At 42.7% G+C, this 23289-nt stretch overlaps 1 protein-coding gene across 2 annotated transcripts in view; it reads left to right on the forward strand.

The window, feature by feature from the left end:
* DDX10 (DEAD-box helicase 10) overlaps positions 1–23289 on the forward strand; it is a 243339-nt gene that overhangs the window by 18485 nt on the left and 201565 nt on the right. For both annotated transcript variants that reach the window (XM_075851596.1, XM_075851597.1), the window contains exons 7-8: positions 3636–3762; positions 5511–5673. In XM_075851596.1, the coding sequence (XP_075707711.1) occupies positions 3636–3762; positions 5511–5673 (290 nt within the window). The remainder of the gene's footprint in view (positions 1–3635; positions 3763–5510; positions 5674–23289) is intronic.

Raw genomic sequence — 23289 nt, forward strand, 5'->3', positions numbered from 1 at the left:
GCTCTTACCAAGTGGGGTACCCACCTCTATGACATCCATATTCTCTAACCAGGAGTATGGACAGGGGTTCCTCTTAAAAGACAACACCTTTTAAAATAAATAAATTCCTGAACCATTTCAATGAGATGCTGCGTAAGTTACATTTACAATTTGTGTTTCAAATTTTGTAGTCCTCAAGAACGAAGCGACACTGAAAAACTTGTGAGTTTTAACTTCACGGTGTAAATGGTGGTCCAGACAGCAATACCTCACCGATCAATAGAGATATATATATATATATATAATCTCTTAAAAATCTATAGAGAAAAAATATGCAGTGTATGATTTTATTGTGCTTTGCATATTGTTTTGGGCGCAGTTTTGCCACGTCCCTTTTTTTTTTTTTTTTTAAACAAACAAAACTGGCCCTAAAATATGACCCAACCCCACCACAAACATACGTATGTGACAGGTACATGATATGTACGGATTGAGTAGATCTTCGTAGTCGACTTTGTAACTGAGGTGGAGTCTGGAGAGCGAGATGAGAAAGTGTCGGACTCTGGCTCAATGTTGTACATTAGATTTAGGCCAATTTAATTTAAGCGTAATGAGACTCGGACTTGTTACTGCGAAGGACCCGAATAAACCGCATCATAGGGACCTGTTGGGTTGGTTAATTAGACCCACATACAGGCCGGAACTTGTGTCCGTGATTCGGGTGCAGAATTCGCCTGTATAACGCTCCGTGTGGCAATGGGCTTAGTGTTGGGCCTGGACTAGTTTGATTTTCTTCATTGGGCTTAATTTAGCAGCTGGCAGTGTGCCGCTGGCATGATTTATGGGGTTTGTATTATGTGACACTTTCATTAATGCGGTCATATTTTAACTTTTAAGGAATAGAGTGCCGCTGACCGACCGCTCCCTTCTGCCGCCGTTATCTTGTCTTACACAGCTTGAGATGAAGCACTCTGCGCGTTCTCTTAATTGACAATTTTGCAGGGCTCCTAATAAATTAAATACTGCGGTGATTAATTAAAATGAGCAATTATGCCCTCCAACTAGCAATTACCAAGCACTGAGCAGAAACCACTGTGTTCATCACGCTGCTTCTAGATCCCGGCTGGAAAAAGAGGAATATTGTGTGCCAAAGAGTTTTCATCCTTGCCCTTCTGGAACTAGAAGTCCCAGCATTCCTTGTAGGTCCCTGAATTGCTTCCTTGGAGTTTCGTGATACCGTACAGTTAAATGTAATAATTTTTTATACCTTTTTAAAGGGATATTCGCATCTTAAAGATTTTTGGCATATGCACAGGTGATCCAACTCTGGGACTCTCCGCTATCGGGGGATGGGAGGGGGGCTTCTGATACATGGCCGCTGCAGTCTCCATAGAATGTTAAATAAGTTACAGATGGGAAATATAACTTTTTAAGAATATTTTCACCCAAAAATAAAAAGTCACCAGGTAGATGCTGATGAAGACTTTGTCATGAGCGTTCTTATTACTTTTTATAACACAGAGGATATCAGCCATTCTCATCCTGCATCTTCTCTCTACTTTGGCTTCTTTCCTGTCCATCCGTGGAGGTGTCGTCTGTGTAATCCGTCATCCATCATGTCTGTGTAATCCACTTGTGTGCCTCAAAGATTGCGCTATACGTCCTGGTTCATTTAGGGCATTCTACTATTAGCAGAGTGGTGGGCCCAAAAAGTGTGTGAAAAGAATCCTATAGTGCATGTTATACCCCTCATTTTTATGGCATTACTGGTTTATCCCTTTCATTACTCTCCTAAGACCGTGTACACACTCAGTGGAAACTTTTAGAAATTCTGTGTGGAAATTCCGCGAATGAGAACTAATCTCAACCACACGCTGCGTAAAAAAAAAATAAAAAAAATATTCATAAAGTGACCTGGGGTGCGAAAACATTGCGCTTTTGTAGCGGGTTTTCCCCATTAAATTCAAGGTAAGGAGGTAAAATCTGCAACAAATAGCAAATGTGGCTGAAACACTGCGATTTTGCTGCAAAAATCAGACAATATCTATATAAAATCAATTTTTTTGCTTAAATAGAATTAAATAAAGTCTATACTCACCCCTGGCTGTTATATCGATGGCTTCTCTTCTTCCTGGTTGTTTGATGTGTTGCCGGCCTCCTGGGATGACATTTTATCCCATGTGACTGCTGCGGCCCATCACACGCTGCAACGGTCACATGGGCTGCAGCGGTCACCACAGGCGGCCGGGCTGCATGAAAAATAGAGGGTCGGTTTGCTATGGTAACACCAGGGTGGGTAAGTATTGACTTTTTTTCACCTCTGTTTTCCAGAGAGGTGATTCCGGATGAAAATCGGAACCACAATTTGGCGCCGTTCTTTGTTTCCGGAATTCCCTGCGAGTTCTAGGTTGGATCCGACCTGTTTGAACATACCCGAACAGTCTCCAGTTTAGGAACCTTGGGAATTCGTACATTTGCACAGTTGTGGTCGCCAAGAGCAGCTTACTTTTCAAAACTGATGGCTTTGTAGTCGATTGTAGAGAATTGGTGGTCGCCAGTTGCCTCAGGAATTAGTACTGTTATTATTACTATTATTATTATTTATAGAAGTAGTAGCTCGGTAATATAAAAGTACAATTCCATCATGGTATTAGGGTAATGCAGACCACATTATTTTTCCCCACAGTCTGGGTATATTCACACGGTGCGGTTGAGTACAATAAAAGTGTCTCAAACTGCCTGCATTACTTAATTTATTGGGTGCGTCTTTTCATGTCATTTTTTTTCTTCATGTGGCTGCAACGCTGTTTCAACGTCAAGTCTTCATTTTGTCAGGTTTCTTATGGACGGATGAGCAGTAATAAGTGCGGTACCGCAGAACCAATGGAATTCCTGCGCTTCCTAGTCACATGCACTTATATCAATGTAAAGGATTGGCCAGAAAGCGCAGTCCTGACCGTAGTAAAAGCGCAATGCGGCAACAAAGTTAATGAGTGGTTCACAAATGCCACGAAAAAACACATTCTAAACAATACAAATGTATCTGCAAACATTTTTGCGCTTGGGTAGAAAAACTAACAAAACAAAATAAACACGCACCTCCACTGCTCCATGTGAATATATCCCCTTACTCTGAAGACCTTGTAAATTGTGGCATAAACGAAATTATTTTTTATCTCAATACCAAGTAAACACTTCAGCTTAGCGGGAATATTCATCTTTGGACACTATTTTGCAGTGTATATTTAGGACTCTACGTCTGTAACTTTTAAATACATTGCCTTATTTATCTTGTCCTTCACAGGGTGTGTAGACCAAAGCTGCATTCACAATACTTCAGATGTCAAATCTCCCAGCATTCCTTGCAGGCTCAATGTCTACACATCACTTGCTCTGGTGATTTGCATATTTGAAAAAAATAAAAATAAAGAACCTGCATAAGCTGCTAGGCGGTGTTTGTTGACAGGCTTGCTGACTGTTTCCGATAGCAACTAACCTATTTATGAATGTAGCTCTGAACTGTAATCTGGGCTGTAACTAAGGACTAGTGCAAAATATTTATTTGTAAAATAACTTAATGTATATTATGTCTATATAGAAGTTGTAAAATTGTGTACTATGTCCATGCGTCTCATGTGCTGCTTGTTTTTTTTCAGCACCCCTGCAACTTTGGAGCAGAACTATGTCGTCTGTGAGCTCTCCCAAAAGATAAACCTCCTGTACTCGTTTGTGAGGAGCCATCTGAAGAAGAAAAGCATCGTCTTCTTTTCTAGTTGTAAAGAGGTAAGGTCAAAAAGAGTCAGGGGTGTATTCTAGAGAACCTGCTCCAAAAGATTACACAGCCTGTTCCTGAGTTGTATTTGATAAACCATAAGCGGTACACTGCAAACATTCTGCGTGAATTGGGCTGGACTGCAATACGCCACACAGCCAATGCAAGGGAGTGGCGCTGTGTTGGTTAAAAATAATCAAAAGGTGGCTGCCCCTTTCTGAGCCCCTCCGACTTTTTGTCAAGGTGATATTAGGATCCCTCAAAACGTCTGGCAGTGCTATGTAGAGGAGGGGGAGGGCAGAGTAACAGGGCGCTCCCCCTCCCACATAGAGCACCGTCAGCAGTTTTGAGGGCTCAAAACTACTGACAGATTCCCTTTAATTTGTGGGCCCAGTTGTATTGTAAGGTCTTATTCTGTACCTCGGGTCCTACAGCAGAGAAGGAGCAGCGGTACTAATCCTATCCTAAGGGATGAAATACATTTATAACGTAACCTCCAAGTATTTATTTCCTTTTATATTAAATTAGATTCTGAATTTCTGCGTCACTTTTTATATTGGTAATTTTTCCTGCCACTATAAAGACTCCTGACATCAGAAGTACTGCACTAACAACCTTAGTAGAAATGCCATTTATCTTTTGGGTCTTTTGGATGTCTACTTCCAGCTGCGAACACTGTATAATTCCCGATGCTGGAGGCAGCCAACCGGTGCGGAATTCGGGTGTCGGACCCCCACCGATCGTATACGGATAACCTATCCTGTGGATAGGGCATCAGTATAAAAAAAAAAAAACCTTTAGGGTATGTTCACACACACCCTATTTACGGACGTAATTCGGGCGTTTTACACCTCAAATTACACCCGATGATATGGCTCCAAACCGGCTGCAAACATCTGCCCATTGAATTCAATGGGTCTTACGGTGTTCTGTGCAGATGGGCTTTTTTTTTACGCGCCGCTGTCAAGACAGCGTGTAAAAAGACGCCCGCGTCAAAGAAGTGCCTGTCACTTCTTGGGACTAAATTGGAGCCGTTTTTCATTGACTCCATTGAAAAACCGCTCCAATTACGTCCGTAATGGATGCTGCGAAAATCGCGAGTACGAGCAGTTACGTCTGAAATTCAGGAGCTGTTTTCGCCTGAAAATAGCTCCGTTATTTCAGGCGTAATTGACGTTGCCGTGCGAACATACCCTTAAAGGGAACCTGTCACCAGCATTTCACCAATTGAACTTTACTCGTCCCTCGCTGGCCGCTGCTATCAAAAGTTCATTGCCGTTATCTCTTCTCCTAAACTCCTCCTCCGACAGTAAATAACGATCTGCAAACATTTTGCGCCTTTTATCATAATAATCCGGTGTCCCGTTGTGCGCACACACCAGAAGAGGACATAAATGCACAAGCGCAGGATTTTGTGTGCTGGGGGAAGGCGAGGAGCTGTCAATCAAAAGTAAGGAGGCAGGGTAAACTCAGAAAGACTTGAGGAACGAAGATTTGACTCTTTTCTGCTCATTAGCATACGGTGTGGGAACACTAAAACACTGAATACTAAAGCTACAGAGCCGACTAAGAAGACAATTACAGGTTATATAGAAATGATTTTTCACCCACTACCACCAGGTATTGCTGGTTTAATAGGTGAAATGCTGGTGACCGGTTCCTTTAAGTTACCCCTCTGGTCCAGCTATTGAGTACCAGACCTCCATCCTGTAGGAATTTCCTCTTTCTAAACCTGACAGTAATTTCTTTGGTCTATTAGGTGCAGTACCTGTTCCGAGCTTTCTGTAGGTTGCGGCCTGGTATCCCCATACTCGCTCTGCATGGCAAACAGCAGCAAATGAAGAGAATGGAAACCTATAATGATTTTGTAAGAAAAAAGGCAGCTGTTCTTTTTGCCACGGACATTGCAGCTCGAGGGCTAGGTATGTATCGTATTGACATGTTTGCTTTAAGTTTTTACAGTTCAAGTGGTATTATGGTTTAAGCGAGTACAGGTTCTTCATTGTATAGTGAAATGTTCTACAAATGTTCAGTATACTTTCTGTTTCAACTGCTCACGATTTTCAAGACCTCTGCTTGCTGTCATTCAATAGGAACAACCCCTTTAAAGTCGACATAAGTTGAGTAACTTTTAACACTTCCGTACGCCAGTCTTAATCTAAAGAGCGCTGGAGTAAGATGAGCCACATTTTTTAAAAGGCTTACGCTTTATAATAAATTAGGCGCCTCTCTGGCGGTCTGTGTGCCAGAAAGTCAAATTGCCGGCGTAGATTTGCGCTATAATTGTCAATTTGTGGCGTAAGCTGTAGTCAATTTGCTGGCCCTGACGCGCAGGATCCACCTGTAATTGATTACATGTAAGTTATGAACTTAGATGTGATCGTTTACAGGTGGATCCTGCAAGTTATGAACTTAGATGTGATCGTTTACAGGTGGATCCTGCGGATCCGACACTGAACCCGCCAGTGTAAAACGAGCGATACAGCTGCTCTGTATAGAGAATACAGAACAGCTGTATCTCCAAAAGTAAAACTTTTTTAATTAAACCAATTTGCAAAGTTACATTAAACAAACTGACTAAACTATTCATTAAAAAAAAATGCACTCAAAGGTGTACATGGCCTTTAAAGGAAATATGTCATCAGAAAATGACCTATTGCATATCTTCTTAGATTTTTTTTTTTTATGGTTTTGGTCATTATCATAATCCTAAAATCTTGCAATTTTTACTCTGGCCTCTGAGCCTCACAATAGACTGACCTTTCCTGTTCTATAGAGATCACTTCTCAGCAGTCATCTCATTATCGTCACATGCAGGATTACAATGACAGGTAACACCTCGATATAAGTAAAAGTCCTCTTACAGGGCCTATCCTGGGCCGTGTAAACGAGCGCTGATCAACGAGACCATTTATTGATCGGCACTCGTTTGGTCCTTTCACAAGGATCTATGATCAGCTGACACAGGGAGACAACGATACTATTTTTCATTTTTTTTTAAAAAGGCTTTATTTTTCCAAAACTTTTACAATTTGTTACAGAACAAACTAGTACAGTAAATAAAACAATAGAAACAAGACAAATGACATGGCATCTGGTAGGCACTATAAAGCAAGAATATTTTCAGAAGAGATGTAGCACATATAGAACATACCTCCCCAATGAATTAGGAATAGTGAAGTGTGCCCTTGCAATGCCTCACAAGAAAACAACATTCACCCCCCCCCCCCAGTCCAATCAGAATTCCTTCCCCCCCCCACCTTTTAAACCGCAGATTCGGATGACTCCAACCATCTGGACCAGATCTTATCAAATTTATCAGGACAATTTCTGTTTAAATACAACTTACAAAACATCGGTACACATTTATTCACCATTTGCTTCCAGTGAGCTAAACTAGGACCCTCCGTGGCCTTCCACGCCATAATCACAATTTTTCTAGCGCAGAATAGAACAAAACGGAAAAACTTTTTTTTTCATTGTAATTCTGTACGACAACATTTATGATACACAAAAGGCACACCTGAGGGGCAAGGAGCCTCGGAAAATCAAAGTGGGTATGAAGAAATTCTACTACCTCAGACCAAAAGAGGGCAATCCTGGGACACAGCCATACACAGTGTATATATGTACCTACTTCCGACTGGCATCTAAAACCGCTATCCAAAGACAGCATCCCAATCCTCTGGAGTCTTAACTGGTGTAGAGTAAATCCGATGCAGAAGCCGAGATTGTATCAGAAAATCTCTCGCACTAGTAACCGAAGTAAAAAATGACCGTTCTACCTCCCTCCACTCCTCTTCTAGATCAGGCATATCCCCCTTCCACCGAGTAAAGGCTTTATCAAAAGGTCGTTGGCCAAAGGACAGCAATAATGCGTATATTTGAGCAAGGACCTTTGAAAGGGCCGGGGCCCCCAGAAGATCCTCCAGTCTAGAGAATCCTGAGGTGACACAGAACCAAATTGGGCAAACCAAGCATGACGTAACTGGAGATAGTGGAAAAAGACCTTCTGCGACAGCTCAAATCTATCTCAAAGTTCGGAAAAGGATAGAACGCCAGAGTCTTCTGCAGACAATTGACCCAGGAACTTTACGCCAGCCCTTGCCCACATTCCCGCCCCCGGCAAAGATTCAAAATGGGGCAACCAAGGATTATTCAATATCTGAGTTCTAGGACCGTTGTGACCTTTATCATAGCCTGAGCTGCCTTCCATGCTACAGCCACCGTCTGAAGCCGGAGAGGTACACTATCCCGTGATTTGAATCTTTAAAGTAAATTTGTAAGACTTTCATAAGACGTAATAAGTGCCCCTGCAAGTGCAGTGGCTGCATTACTCAAATCGATATCTATCCACCACCGTGCAATCACCACTTGAGATGCCAGGTAATACAGATAAAGGTTAGGTGCCGCCATTCCCCCCATGTGTTTAGGAGCCTGTAGTAGACCAAGACCAAACCTGGGAATTTTACACTGCCAGTAAAAAGACTGTGAAACACGGTCAAGCCTTTTAAAAAAAAAATTCTAGACAATACAATAGGACATGCATGAAATAAATATAGAAATTTAGGGAGGTACACCATTTTAAATACATTAATCCTACCATATAGTGATACGGGTTGGTTGTTCCAAGTGTTTAGCCGTTTTTCAGTAGCAACAACCAAATGGTCAAGGTTAAGCTCACCATATCTTGATAAATCAAGAGCAATTTTAATCCCAAGGTAAGTAAATTGGGGAAACTACGTGCAAGGGTACAGGTAGACTCTGTTTGGCGCAATATCCCAGAAACGGGGAATAAGATCGACTTAGGCCTCATCCACACGACCGAAAAAACACCCGTTATTGTGGGTCGTAATTACGACCCGCAATAACGGGCCCATAGACTTCTGTTAGTCACGGGTACCTTCCCGTTTTCTCACGGGAAGATGACCGTGCCGTTAAAAAAATCGAACATGTTCTATTTTTTCATTTTACGGGCCGTGCTGCTATGCTTTATCATTGGAGCACGGCTCGCAAAAGCGGCCGGCTGCCCGTGGCCGGCCGTGCTCGTAATTACGAGTCGTAATTACGAGTCGTAATTACGAGCACGGTCGTGTGCATGAGGCCTTAGACCAATTTACCGAAAAACCTGAAAAGGCACTAAAGGTATCAATCCGTTTTAAAAGAGAAGCCAGAGAAGGACCATCATCCTCTAGATCAGGGGTCTCAAGCACGCGGGCCGCATGCGGCCCCTGGGGCTGTCATCTGCGGCCCGCGGGACACAGAGCCGCTAGTATCGGCTTTGCTCCGAGACGCTGGAATTCCCTGACATCGCTGTCCACATATGAACAGCGATGTCTGGGGCTTCCCCAGAGCCGGAGTCCCGGGCAGAGCGCTAGTACAGGCTCTGCTCCAGGACTCTGTGGAATTCCCTGACATCGCTGCCCATATATGGACAGTTTGTCAGGGTCTTCCCCAGAGCGGAGTCCCGGGCAGAGCGCTAGTATAGGCTCTGCTCTGGGGAAGCCTCTGACATCGCTGTCCATACATCGACAATGATGTCAGGGGCTTCCCCAGAGCAGGAGTCAGCTTGAGCCCCAGGAAGAGCCTACTAGCGCTCTGCCCGGGACTCCAGCTCTGTGGTTGCCCCTGACATCTCTGTCCATATATGGACAACTCTACTATTATATCATGTACTTTACTCCAGTCACATCCAGAGCTGCAGTCACAACTCTACTGTAACACCATGTCTTATACTCCAGCCACATCAAGTGCTGCAGTCACAACTGTACTGTAACATCAGGTCCCATACTCCAAACAAATCCAGAGCTGCAGTCACAAATCTACTGTAGTTCGAGTGCTAGAAGCGGCTCAGCTCCGAGACTCCAGCTCTGGGCAAGACCCTGACATCACTGGGGCAGCATCCGCCGAGGGCACTGGGGCAGCATCCGCCGAGGGCACTGCGGCAGCATCCGCCGAGGGCACTGCGGCAGCATCCGCCGAGGGCACTGCGGCAGCATCCGCCGAGGGCACTGCGGCAGCATCCGCCGAGGCCTCTGCGGCAGCATCCGCCGAGGGGCTGCCCAATCTTGACGTGTGTCTGCCAAACGCTGTTAACTGAGTAGACTGCATTTAGCGACACAAACTGGAAAGCTGGATTGTTGAAATAAGCACGTGGAGAATTCTCTCAAATTTTAAACCTAGCGGTATTATTATAGTAATGTAGTGTTATTGTAGTTAAAATAACTAACTGATAATAATTTTGTATTGTATCAAATTTGAAAGTAATGCGGCCCTTCAACTTCACATTTTTTCTATATGCGGCCCACTTACCCGGCCGAGTTTGAGACCCCTGCTCTAGATATACCAGTGTGTCATGTGCGTACAGGGATACTTATTCAACTGTGGCCCCTAGATAGGCCTTTTATGGATGGAGATTGGCGTGTAGCCACTGCAAGGACTTCTATTGCGAGGGCGAAAAACAAAGGGGAGAGCGGGCATCCCTGCCGGGTACCACGACCCAAGAAAAAGGGGTCAGAAATATTCATATTCGTTCTCACTCTGGCACTCGGTCCCTCATATAAGAGATGAGCCAGAGCCAAGAAACGTGGACCAAAATTTAAACTGGAGAGAAGCGTCCAAAGATAACACCATTCGACCGAGTCAAAGGCCTTATAAATATCCAGAGAGAGAACGAAGCCAGGAGATACTGACCGCCTCACCGCATCTAGATTTAAAAAAAAGTTGGTGTATATTAACGTCCGTTCCCTTCCCGGGCATAAAGTCAGTCTGATCTGGGTGAACTAAAGAAAAAACCTTCTTAAATCTAGTAGCTACATTTTTGGCCAATACCTTTTAGCATCTGAGTTAATATGTGAAATCGGGCGATAGGAGTCCGGGAGAGTAGGGTCCTTCCCTGGCTTCAACAACATCACAATAAGTGCCTTACGCATGGAGGCCGGCAGAATGCCCATCTCGTAAGCCCTGGAATACATGTCCTGAAGTCTAGGAATCAAGGTATCACTATTAGCCCTGTACCACTCACCGCCCAACCCATCAAGACCAGGGGTTTTGCCAGAAGGCAGCAACTTAATAACACTCTCTATTTCTTCAGCTACAATCGGCCCATCCAATTCAATCATCTGAGCGGCTGACAGATGCCATAAGGGCAGTGAATTTAAGAATTGTTCTATATCACTTAGTGGAACACAGAACCTTGAGCCATACAGCCCGGCATAAAATTCACAAAACACCTAATTTATATCTTTCCGGGCAGTACACAACATACCCTGTGCAGAGACAATGGAAGGAATAGACCCACAAGGACGCTCCGATCTCGACAGATATGCCAGAAGTTTACCATTTTTATCTCCAAATTCAAAAATGGATGCCTCGGTAGCCAGCACTGGCTTCCTTGTCTGTTCAGTATGTAGAAGCAACAGTTCCCTTTGAATTTCTGCCCAGTGTTTTTTGGTTTCAGATTGGGGATTTGCAATAAACTCCTGCTCCGCCCGTTCTACCTCACTCACCAAGAACCTCTTTGTCCCTGGAAACCCTTCTACATTTTGCCACCCCGGCTGCGAATGCTTCTCTCACTGTGGCTTTATAAGCATCCCACACAATCAATGGATCTGGATGGGAGGAGTTGTTTTCCCAGTACATAACATGAGAGGCTAAGACCTCCCTATTTTTCATTTTTAAAACAATACGATTAGCAGATGAACGAGCTTTTGCCCGATAATTGGCTACTATTCATAATAGACTGACCTTTCCTGTTCTGTAGAGATCACTTCTCAGCAGTCATCTCATTATCATTACAGGCAGGATTACAATGACTGGTAACATAGATTCCATTGACAACGGGTGATGGACACTGCTCCCCTCCTCCTCCCTACACAATGACCTCTGCACAGGTCACAGAGCATGCCTAGAACGCTCTCATAGAAGTCAATGGGTTCCCATCTGTTGCTATGGTCCATGTGGCTGCTGTAAAGTACATCTCTTCATACTGTTAACAGCAGCTCAGGGAAGATGGCTGCCCCATAATCATGTACAGAAAATAAAAATAAATAGAAATCTACAATCAAAAGATAAGGACCGATAAGAAAAAAAAAAAGATTGTTTCACTATCTGGTTTGAATTAGGAAAATAAATATAGGTGATACGTCCCCGTTAGGGGTCATATGGGTTGGAAAACCCATTTATTTCTTAAATTAAGAACCATCATCTACTAACCAGAGCATAGAGCAGCTACAAAGAGCTCTGGAAGTCCCGACACGTCCATGCCTTACGTGGACAGTCCGTTCAATTTCAATGAGATTTGTGCTGACGCTGCAGGGGTGTGTTCTACATACCAGCTTATCTGTAAATTATTTGTGGTCTGTGAATGACGCATTTAAAGAGAACCCATCAAAGGGTATGTGCACACACACTAATTACGTCCGTAATTGACGGACGTATTTCGGCCGCAAGTCCCGGACCGAACACAGTGCAGGGAGCTGGGCTCCTAGCATCATACTTATGTACGACGCTAGGAGTCCCTGCCTCTCTGTGGAACTACTGTCCCGTACTGAAAACATGATTACAGTACGGGACAGTTGTCCTGCAGCGAGGCAGGGACTCCTAGCGTCGTACATAAGTATGATGCTAGGAGCCCGGCTCCCTGCACTGTGTTCGGTCCGGGACTTGCGGCCGAAATACGTCCGTCAATTACGGACGTAATTAGTGTGTGTGCACATACCCAAACTCTATTCACCCCTCACTGGCCGCTGCCGTCAAAAGTTCATTGCCGTTTTCCCTGCTCCTAAACTCCTCCCACCGTAAATAAAGGTCTGCAAACTTTTTGCACCTTTTATGGTAATAATCCGCCAGTCTCGTTCATTCCTCTTCTTATGCCCGCCCACCACTGAAAACTGGCCTGCCCTGAATGCCGAAATCTCGTTTAAATGCGCATGCGCCCGTCCTGTATAGTCCGACACCCTTCCCTGCTTTGTCTCGGCCTCAAATCTAGTTACTGTGCATGCGCCGCTATGGTGTCACGTTGTGCTCACGCACCAAAACAGGACATCGATGCGCAAGCGCGGGATTTCGTATGTTGCTGCAGGGAGGCAAGGAGCTGTCAATCAGAAGTAAGGAGACGGGGGTTAACTCAAAGGCTTGAGGATGAAGATGACTCTTTTCGACTGAAGATTTGACCCGTGCTCATTAGTAGAGATGAGCGAACCGGGACAACCGAACCCGGTTTCGGTCCGAACTTCCGGTAAAGTTCGGTTCGCAGCGAATCCGAACTTCACCGGGTTCGGCCGAACCCGTTTTGACCGAACCCGGTCAAAAACATTATACAAATCGGCAGCCACTTATCTCTATCAATCACTGATAGAGAAAAGAGGCTGCTGATTAAAAATAAAATAAAAAGCATTTCATACGTACCCGGTCGTTGTCTTAGTGACGAGTCCCTCTTCTTCCTCCAGTCCGACCTTTTCTGACGCGGCAGCCTGTGATTGGCTGCAGAGGCCTCTGCAGCCTGTGATTGGCTGCAGAGGCCGCGGCAGCCTGTGATTGGCTGCAGCGCTCACATGGGCTGCATCGTCATCAAGGAATGTCGGGCCGGATGTCGAGAGGGACGCGTCACCAAGGCAACGGCCAGGAGACCGGACTGGAGGAAGCAGAAAGTTCTCGGTAAGTATGAACGTCTTTTTTTTTTTACAGGTACTGTGATCGGTAGTCACTGTCCAGGGTACTGAAACAGTTACTGCCGATCAGTTAACTCTTTCAACACCCTGGACAGTGACTATTTAGGGTATGTGCACACACACTAATTACGTCCGTAAATGACGGACGTATTTCGGCCGCAAGTACCGGACCGAACACAGTGCAGGGAGCCGGGCTCCTAGCATCATAGTTATGTACGATGCTAGGAGTCCCTGCCTCGCTGCAGGACAACTGTCCCGTACTGTAATCATGTTTTCAGTACGGGACAGTTGTCCTGCAGCGAGGCAGGGACTCCTAGCATCGTACATAACTATGATGCTAGGAGCCCGGCTCCCTGCACTGTGTTCGGTCCGGTACTTGCGGCCGAAATACGTCCGTCAATTACGGACGTAATTAGTGTGTGTGCACATACCCTTACTGACGTCGCCTAGCAACGCTGCCGTAATGACGGGTGCACACATGTAGCCACCCGTCATTACGGGGCCTCATGCACACGACCATAAAAACACCCGTTATCACGGGTCGTAATTACGACCCGAAATAGCGGGCCCATAACCTTCTGTTAGCCACGGGTACCTTCCCGTTTTCTCACGGGAAGGTGCCCGTGCCGTTAAAAAGATAGAACATGTTCTATTTTTTTATTTTACGGGCCGTGCTCGTAATTACGGCTCGTAACTACGAGCACGGCCGGCCGGCCACGGGCAGCCGGCCGCTTTTGCGAACCGTGCTGTCATTATAATTATAGCAGCACGGCCCGAAAAATAGAACATGTTCTATTTTTTTAACGGCACGGGCACCTTCCCGTGAGAATACGGAAAGGTACCCGTGGGTAACAGAAGTCTATGAGCCCGTTATTGCGGGTCGTAATTACGACCCGCAATAACGGGTATTTTTACGGTCGTGTGCATGATGGGAGCACGGCTCGGAAAAACGAACGGCTGCCCGTGCTCATCTCCTGAAATAATCTGTGCTGCCTTAAACTCTGTGGACAGGTCAGGATCCTGTTTCTTTTAAATGCTGCTAGGGAACCCGCTCGATCCACTATATAAGGCTACGCTACAGTGCAGCATTTAAAAGAAACAGGATCCTGACCTGTCCACAGAATTTAAGGCAGCACAGAGTATTTCAGGAGATGATCGTGCAGATTCAGTGCTGCTGTGAACTCTGCTCTTACCATTACGTAGCTCTCAGTCTGTTATCTCTCCTCCACTCCTGTCCTCAAGAACACCTTCACATGATTGGCAAGTCACCACGTAATGGTAAGAGCAGAGTTCACAGCAGCACAGAGTATTTCAGGAGATGAGCGTGCGGATCTTGTGCGTGGTGGTGACTTGCCAATCATGTGAACATGTTATAGAGGACAGGAGTGGAGGAGATGTAACAGACTGAGCTACGTAATGGTAAGAACAGAGTTCACAGCAGCACAGAGTATTTCAGGAGAGGAGCGTGCAGATTCAGTGCTGCTGTGAACTCTGCTCTTACCATTACATAGCTCAGTCTGTTACCTCTCCTCCACTCCTGTCCTCAATAACACCTTCACATGATTGGCAAGTCACCACCCCGCACAAGATCCGCACGCTCATCTCCTGAAATACTCTGTGCTGCTGTGAACTCTGCTCTTACCATTACGTGGTGACTTGCCAATCATGTGAAGGTGTTCTGGAGGACAGGAGTGGAAGAGAGGTAACAGACTGAGAGCTACGTAATGGTAAGAGCAGAGTTCGCAGCAGCACTGAATCTGCACGCTCATCTCCTGAAATACTCTGTGCTGCCTTAAACTCTATGGACAGGTCAGGATCCTGTTTCTTTTAAATGCTGCACTGTAGCGCAGCCTTATATAGTGGATCGAGCGGGTTCCCCAGCAGCATTTAAAAGAAACCGTGTTTGTGTATGTGTGTGTTTGTGTATATATGTGTGTTTGGGTATGTGACTTTGTCTGTTTTTGTTTTTATATGTGTGTTTGTGTATATGTGTGTGTATATATGGGTGTGTTTGTGTATATGTGTTTTGTGTATATGTTTGTGTATATATGGGTGTATTTGTGTATATGTTTGTGTGTGTTTTTGTATATGTGTGTATATGGGTGTGTGTTTGTGTGTATATATGGGTGTGTTTGTGTATATGTGTTTGTGTATATGTGTGTTTGGGTATGTGTGTTTTTGTTTGTATATGTGTTTGTGTATATGTGTTCGTGTATGTGTGTATAACTGTGTGTGTGTGTGTTTGGATATGTGTGTTTTTGTTTGTATATGTGTGAGTTCGTGTATATGTGTGTTTGTCTGTTTATGTGTGTGTGTGTATATCTTGTTGTGTTTGTGTATATATGTGTGTGTCTGTGTATGGTTGTTTGTTTGTGTGTGCGTGTATATATGTGTGTAGGTGAGTAGAAGTATTGGTATTGTTCACATTGATAACTGTTTTTTATGTTGTTGCAGATTTTGATGTACCGATTGGACTACGTCTTTCGATTCGTTGGACTACTGCGTAGATCTGCGTTTTTTCAAATTTTAATAAAATGGTTAACGAGGGTTTTGTTGGGGATTTCTTATTTCAATAAAAAAGAATTGTCTTTGTGTTTTTTTTTCAAACTTTATTAGTGCCTAGATAATGGCAGTTGGCTGATTGACAGCGTCCATTATTAAGGCGGTACTTAGTGTTAGCCGGTGCAGAGGCTAGCACTAACCACCCATTATTACCCCGGTACCCACCACCACCAGGGGTGCCGGGAAGAGCTTGGTACGATCCAGTACCCGACCATCTGTTGTGAGTGGGTACTGTAGGCTGGTATTATGAGGCTGGGAAGGGCCAAAAACAGTGGACCTTCCCACCCTTGTAATGCTAGGCTGCTGCTGCTGTGTTGTATCGGGCTGGTTATAAAAATGGGGGGGACCCCCTTGTCGTTTTTTTTTGGGGAATTTAACAAATTTAACAATAGACGTTGGGTTCCCCACATTTTTAATAACCAGCCATATACAAGGCCGCAGCAGTCTGGCATTACATGGGTGGGAAGGGCCACTGGTTTTGTCCATTCCCAGGCTAATAACACTGTGTTGTATGTGGCTGGTTATGATAAATTGGGTGGAACCCCATGTCTTTTTTAAAAAAAAAATGTAAATAAATAAATAATTTAAAAAAATGACGTGGGGTCCCCCCCACTTTTATAACCAGCCAGATACAACACAGCAGCAGCAGCCTAGCATTACAAGGGTGGGAAGGTCCACTGTTTTTGGCCCTTCCCAGCCTCATAATACCAGCCTGCGGCCGCCCCAGAGCCCGACCATCACAACAGATGGTCGGGTACTGGATCGTACCTGGCTCTTCCCGGCACCCCTGGTGGTGGTGGGTACCGGGGTAATAATGGTGGTTAGTGTTAGCCTCTGCACCGGCTAACACTAAGCCTCGCCTTAGTAATGGATGTTGTCACTCAGACAGCGGCCATTACTAAAGTGGTAATAATAAAATTTGAAAAGACAAAGACAAAGATATAGATAAAATATTTTATTGAAATAAAGCACCCCCAACACAACCCTCATTAACCATTTTATTGTAGAAAAAAAAAACGTCATCTAAGTAGTCCTCGAAACCGACGTAGTCCAAACACCAAACCTGTAAAAAAAAAAAATAAATGAAATAAAACATGTCGTAGGCTTAGATTCAGTTTAATGTGTGATACTGACTGTTATACCATGTATAGAAGCCTGCCGTGAAGTTGACTTAGATACAGGGCGCCAGCAGACAGTATCATACATGGACATACATACATATATACAAACATACATACAAGCATGCACATATATACATGCAAATATACATACATGCAAACATACACACATATACATGCAAACTATCATACATACATGCATACACACACATGAAAACATACATACATACAAACATGCAAAGATACATACATACATATATACAAGCATGCACAAATATACATGCAAACATAAATACATGCACATATATATATAAACATACATGCAAACATACACACATATATACATGCAAACTATCATACATACATGCATACACACACACATGAAAACATACATACAAACAAACATGCAAAGATACATACATACATATATACAAGCATGCACAAATATACATGCAAACATAAATACATGCAAACATAATTACATACATGCACATATATATAAACATACATGCAAACATACATGCAAAAATAAAAACATGCAAACATACATACATGCACATATATACATACATACATGACAACATACATACATGCAAACATACATACATGCAAACATACATACACACATGCAAACATATATACATGCAAATATACATACAAACATGCACATGTATACATACATGCCAACATACATGCAAACATACATGCACATATATACATACATACATGACAACATACATACATGCAAATATACATACATACACACATGCACATATATACATACATGCCAACATACATGCACATATATACATACATGACAACATACATGCATAGATGACAACATACATACATACATATATATATATACACACATGCAAATATACATACAAACATGCATACATACATGCAAACATACATTCATGCAAACACACATACATGCAAACATACATACATACATACAAATATACATACACACATGCACATATATACATACATGACAACATACATACATACATGACAACATACATGCAAAAATACATACATGCAAACATACGTGCAAATATATACATGCAAATATACATACAAACATGCACATATATACATACATGCCAACATACATGCACAGATATACATACATACATACATACATGACAACATACATACATGCCAACATACATACATACATACATGCCAACATACATACATGCCAAAAAATAATAATAATACGTTCATACTTACTTTCCTCCTGTCCGGCCTCCAGCGATGACGTTTCATTCATGTCGCCGCTGCAGCCTGTGATTGGCTGCAGCGGCGAAAGGGATGAAACGTCATCGCTGGAGGCCGGACAGGAGGAAAGTAAGTATGAACGTATTATTATTATTTTTTTATTACATTTAAATAGTGTTTTCCGCGCGCCGAGCATGTACTGTGAAGGTTGCTGAAAGAGTTAGTGCAGCCCATTAACTCTATCAGCACCCTGGACAGTAGCATGCTCGGCGCACGTAAGTGACAGGTTCGGTCAGAACTAGTTCGGTCCGAACCGAACTTTTTTGTGAAATTCGGCGAACTAGCCGAACCGAACTTTTGATAAGTTCGCTCATCTCTACTCATTAGCATACGGCGTGGGAACACTAAAAAACTGAATACTGAATCTACAGAGCTCACTTAGAAGATAATTATAGGTTATAAAATAATTATTTTTCACCCACTTCCACCAGGTATTGCTGGTTTAATAGGTGAAATGCTGGTGACCGGTTCCCTTTAAAGTGGTTAGTAGAGCCTGGCACTAATTATTCAGTAATTACATAGTGGAGAACGCAGCACAATGTTGTCTCTACTGTGCACACTGATCTGCAGCACACAATGCGGGCGGCTGTATAGAATATGTAGTGTTCTGAATATTGGACGATGCGGGCGGCTGTATATAATATGTAGTGTTCTGAATATTGGACGATGCGGGTGACTGTATATAATATGTAGTGTTCTGAATATTGGACGATGCGGGTGACTGTATATAATATACTATGCTGTGTTATGAATATTGGACGATGCGGGTGACTGTATATAATATGCTGTGTTCTGAATATTGGATGATGCGGGCGGCTGTATATAATATGTAGTGTTCTGAATATTGGACGATGCGGGTGACTGTATATAATATGTAGTGTTCTGAATATTGGGCAATGCGGGCGGCTGTATATAATATGCTGTGTTATTATGAATATTGGACGATGCGGGCGGCTGTATATAATATACTGTTATTATGAATATTGGACGATGCGGGCGGCTGTATATAATATGTAGTGTTCTGAATATTGGACGATGCGGGCGGCTGTATATAATATGTAGTGTTCTGAATATTGGATGATGCGGGCGGCTGTATATAATATGCTGTGTTATTATGAATATTGGACGATGCGGGTGACTGTATATAATATGCTGTGTTATTATGAATATTGGACGATGCGGGCGGCTGTATATAATATGTAGTGTTCTGAATATTGGATGATGCGGGCGGCTGTATATAATATGTAGTGTTCTGAATATTGGACGATGCGGGTGACTGTATATAATATGTAGTGTTCTGAATATTGGACGATGCGGGTGACTGTATATAATATGTAGTGTTCTGAATATTGGACGATGCGGGTGACTGTATATAATATGTAGTGTTATTATGAATATTGGACGATGCGGGTGGCTGTATATAATATGCTGTGTTATTATGAATATTGGACGATGCGGGTGACTGTATATAATATGTAGTGTTCTGAATATTGGACGATGCGGGCGGCTGTATATAATATGCTGTGTTCTGAATATTGGACGATGCGGGTGACTGTATATAATATGTAGTGTTCTGAATATTGGACGATGCGGGCGGCTGTATATAATATGCTGTGTTCTGAATATTGGACGATGCGGGCGGCTGTATATAATATGCTGTGTTCTGAATATTGGACGATGCGGGCGGCTGTATATAATATGCTGTGTTATTATGAATATTGGACGATGCGGGCGGCTGTATATAATATGCTGTGTTATTATGAATATTGGACGATGCGGGCGGCTGTATATAATATGCTGTGTTATTATGAATATTGGACGATGCGGGCGGCTGTATATAATATGCTGTGTTATGAATATTGGGCAATGCGGGCGGCTGTATATAATATGCTGTGTTATGAATATTGTACAATGCGGGTGGCTGTATATAATATGCTGTGTTATTATGAATATTGGACGATGCGGGTGGCTGTATATAATATGCTGTGTTATTATGAATATTGGGCGATGCGGGCGGCTGTATATAATATGCTGTGTTATTATGAATATTGGATGATGCGGGCGGCTGTATATAATATGCTGTGTTATTATGAATATTGGATGATGCGGGCGGCTGTATATAATATGCTGTGTTATTATGAATATTGGGCGATGCGGGCGGCTGTATATAATATGCTGTGTTATTATGAATATTGGACGATGCGGGCGGCTGTATATAATATGCTGTGTTATTATGAATATTGGACGATGCGGGTGGCTGTATATAATATGCTGTGTTATTATGAATATTGGACGATGCGGGCGGCTGTATATAATATGTAGTGTTATTATGAATATTGGACGATGCGTGTGACTGTATATAATATGCTGTGTTATGAATATTGGACGATGTGGGCGGCTATATAATATGCTGTGTTATTATGAATATTGGACGATGCGTGTGACTGTATATAATATGTAGTGTTCTGAATATTGGACGATGCGGGCGGCTGTATATAATATGCTGTGTTATTATGAATATTGGACGATGCGGGTGACTGTATATAATATGTAGTGTTATTATGAATATTGGGCAATGCGGGTGACTGTATATAATATGCTGTGTTATTATGAATATTGGACGATGCGGGTGGCTGTATATAATATGCTGTGTTATTATGAATATTGGACGATGCGGGTGACTGTATATAATATGCTGTGTTATGAATATTGGACGATGCGGGCGGCTGTATATAATATGCTGTGTTATTATGAATATTGGATGATGCGGGTGACTGTATATAATATGCTGTGTTATTATGAATATTGGACGATGCGGGTGACTGTATATAATATGCTGTGTTATGAATATTGGACGATGCGGGCGGCTGTATATAATATGCTGTGGTGTTATGAATATTGTACGATGCGGGTGGCTGTATATAATATGCTGTGTTATTATGAATATTGGACGATGCGGGTGACTGTATATAATATGCTGTGTTATTATGAATATTGGACGATGCGGGCGGCTGTATATAATATGTAGTGTTATTATGAATATTGGACGATGCGGGTGGCTGTATATAATATGCTGTGTTATTATGAATATTGGACGATGCGGGCGGCTGTATATAATATGCTGTGTTATTATGAATATTGGATGATGCGGGCGGCTGTATATAATATGCTGTGTTATTATGAATATTGGACGATGCGGGCGGCTGTATATAATATGTAGTGTTCTGAATATTGGACGATGCGGGTGACTGTATATAATACGCTGTGTTATTATGAATATTGGACGATGCGGGCGGCTGTATATAATATGTAGTGTTCTGAATATTGGACGATGCGGGTGACTGTATATAATATGCTGTGTTATTATGAATATTGGACGATGCGGGCGGCTGTATATAATATGTAGTGTTATTATGAATATTGGACGATGCGGGTGACTGTATATAATATGCTGTGTTATTATGAATATTGGACGATGCGGGCGGCTGTATATAATATGTAGTGTTATGAATATTGGACGATGCGGGTGGCTGTATATAATATGTAGTGTTCTGAATATTGGACGATGCGGGCGGCTGTATATAATATGCTGTGTTATTATGAATATTGGACGATGCGTGTGACTGTATATAATATGTAGTGTTCTGAATATTGGACGATGCGGGCGGCTGTATATAATATGTAGTGTTCTGAATATTGGACGATGCGGGCAGCTGTATATAATATGCTGTGTTATTATGAATATTGGGCGATGCGGGCGGCTGTATATAATATGCTGTGTTATTATGAATATTGGATGATGCGGGCGGCTGTATATAATATACTGTTATTATGAATATTGGACGATGCGGGCGGCTGTATATAATATGTAGTGTTCTGAATATTGGACGATGCGGGTGACTGTATATAATATGCTGTGTTATTATGAATATTGGACGATGCGGGTGACTGTATATAATATGCTGTGTTATTATGAATATTGGACGATGCGGGCGGCTGTATATAATATGCTGTGTTATTATGAATATTGGACGATGCGGGCGGCTGTATATAATATGTAGTGTTCTGAATATTGGACGATGCGGGTGACTGTATATAATATGCTGTGTTATTATGAATATTGGACGATGCGGGTGGCTGTATATAATATGCTGTGTTATTATGAATATTGGACGATGCGGGCGGCTGTATATAATATGCTGTGTTATTATGAATATTGGACGATGCGTGTGACTGTATATAATATGCTGTGTTATTATGAATATTGGACGATGCGGGCGGCTGTATATAATATGCTGTGTTATTATGAATATTGGATGATGCGGGCGGCTGTATATAATATGCTGTGTTATTATGAATATTGTACAATGCGGGTGGCTGTATATAATATGCTGTGTTATTATGAATATTGGACGATGCGGGTGACTGTATATAATATGCTGTGTTATTATGAATATTGGGCGATGCGGGCGGCTGTATATAATATGCTGTGTTATTATGAATATTGGACGATGCGGGTGACTGTATATAATATGCTGTGTTCTGAATATTGGACGATGCGGGCGGCTGTATATAATATGCTGTGTTATTATGAATATTGGACGATGCGGGCGGCTGTATATAATATGTAGTGTTCTGAATATTGGACGATGCGGGCGGCTGTATATAATATGCTGTGTTATTAATATTGGACGATGCGGGTGACTGTATATAATATGTAGTGTTCTGAATATTGGACGATGCGGGTGGCTGTATATAATATGCTGTGTTATTATGAATATTGGATGATGCGGGCGGCTGTATATAATATGCTGTGTTATTATGAATATTGGGCGATGCGGGCGGCTGTATATAATATGCTGTGTTATTATGAATATTGGGCGATGCGGGCGGCTGTATA

Source organism: Rhinoderma darwinii, chromosome 2, assembly GCF_050947455.1.
Source record: "Rhinoderma darwinii isolate aRhiDar2 chromosome 2, aRhiDar2.hap1, whole genome shotgun sequence".
Lineage (NCBI taxonomy): Eukaryota > Metazoa > Chordata > Amphibia > Anura > Rhinodermatidae > Rhinoderma > Rhinoderma darwinii.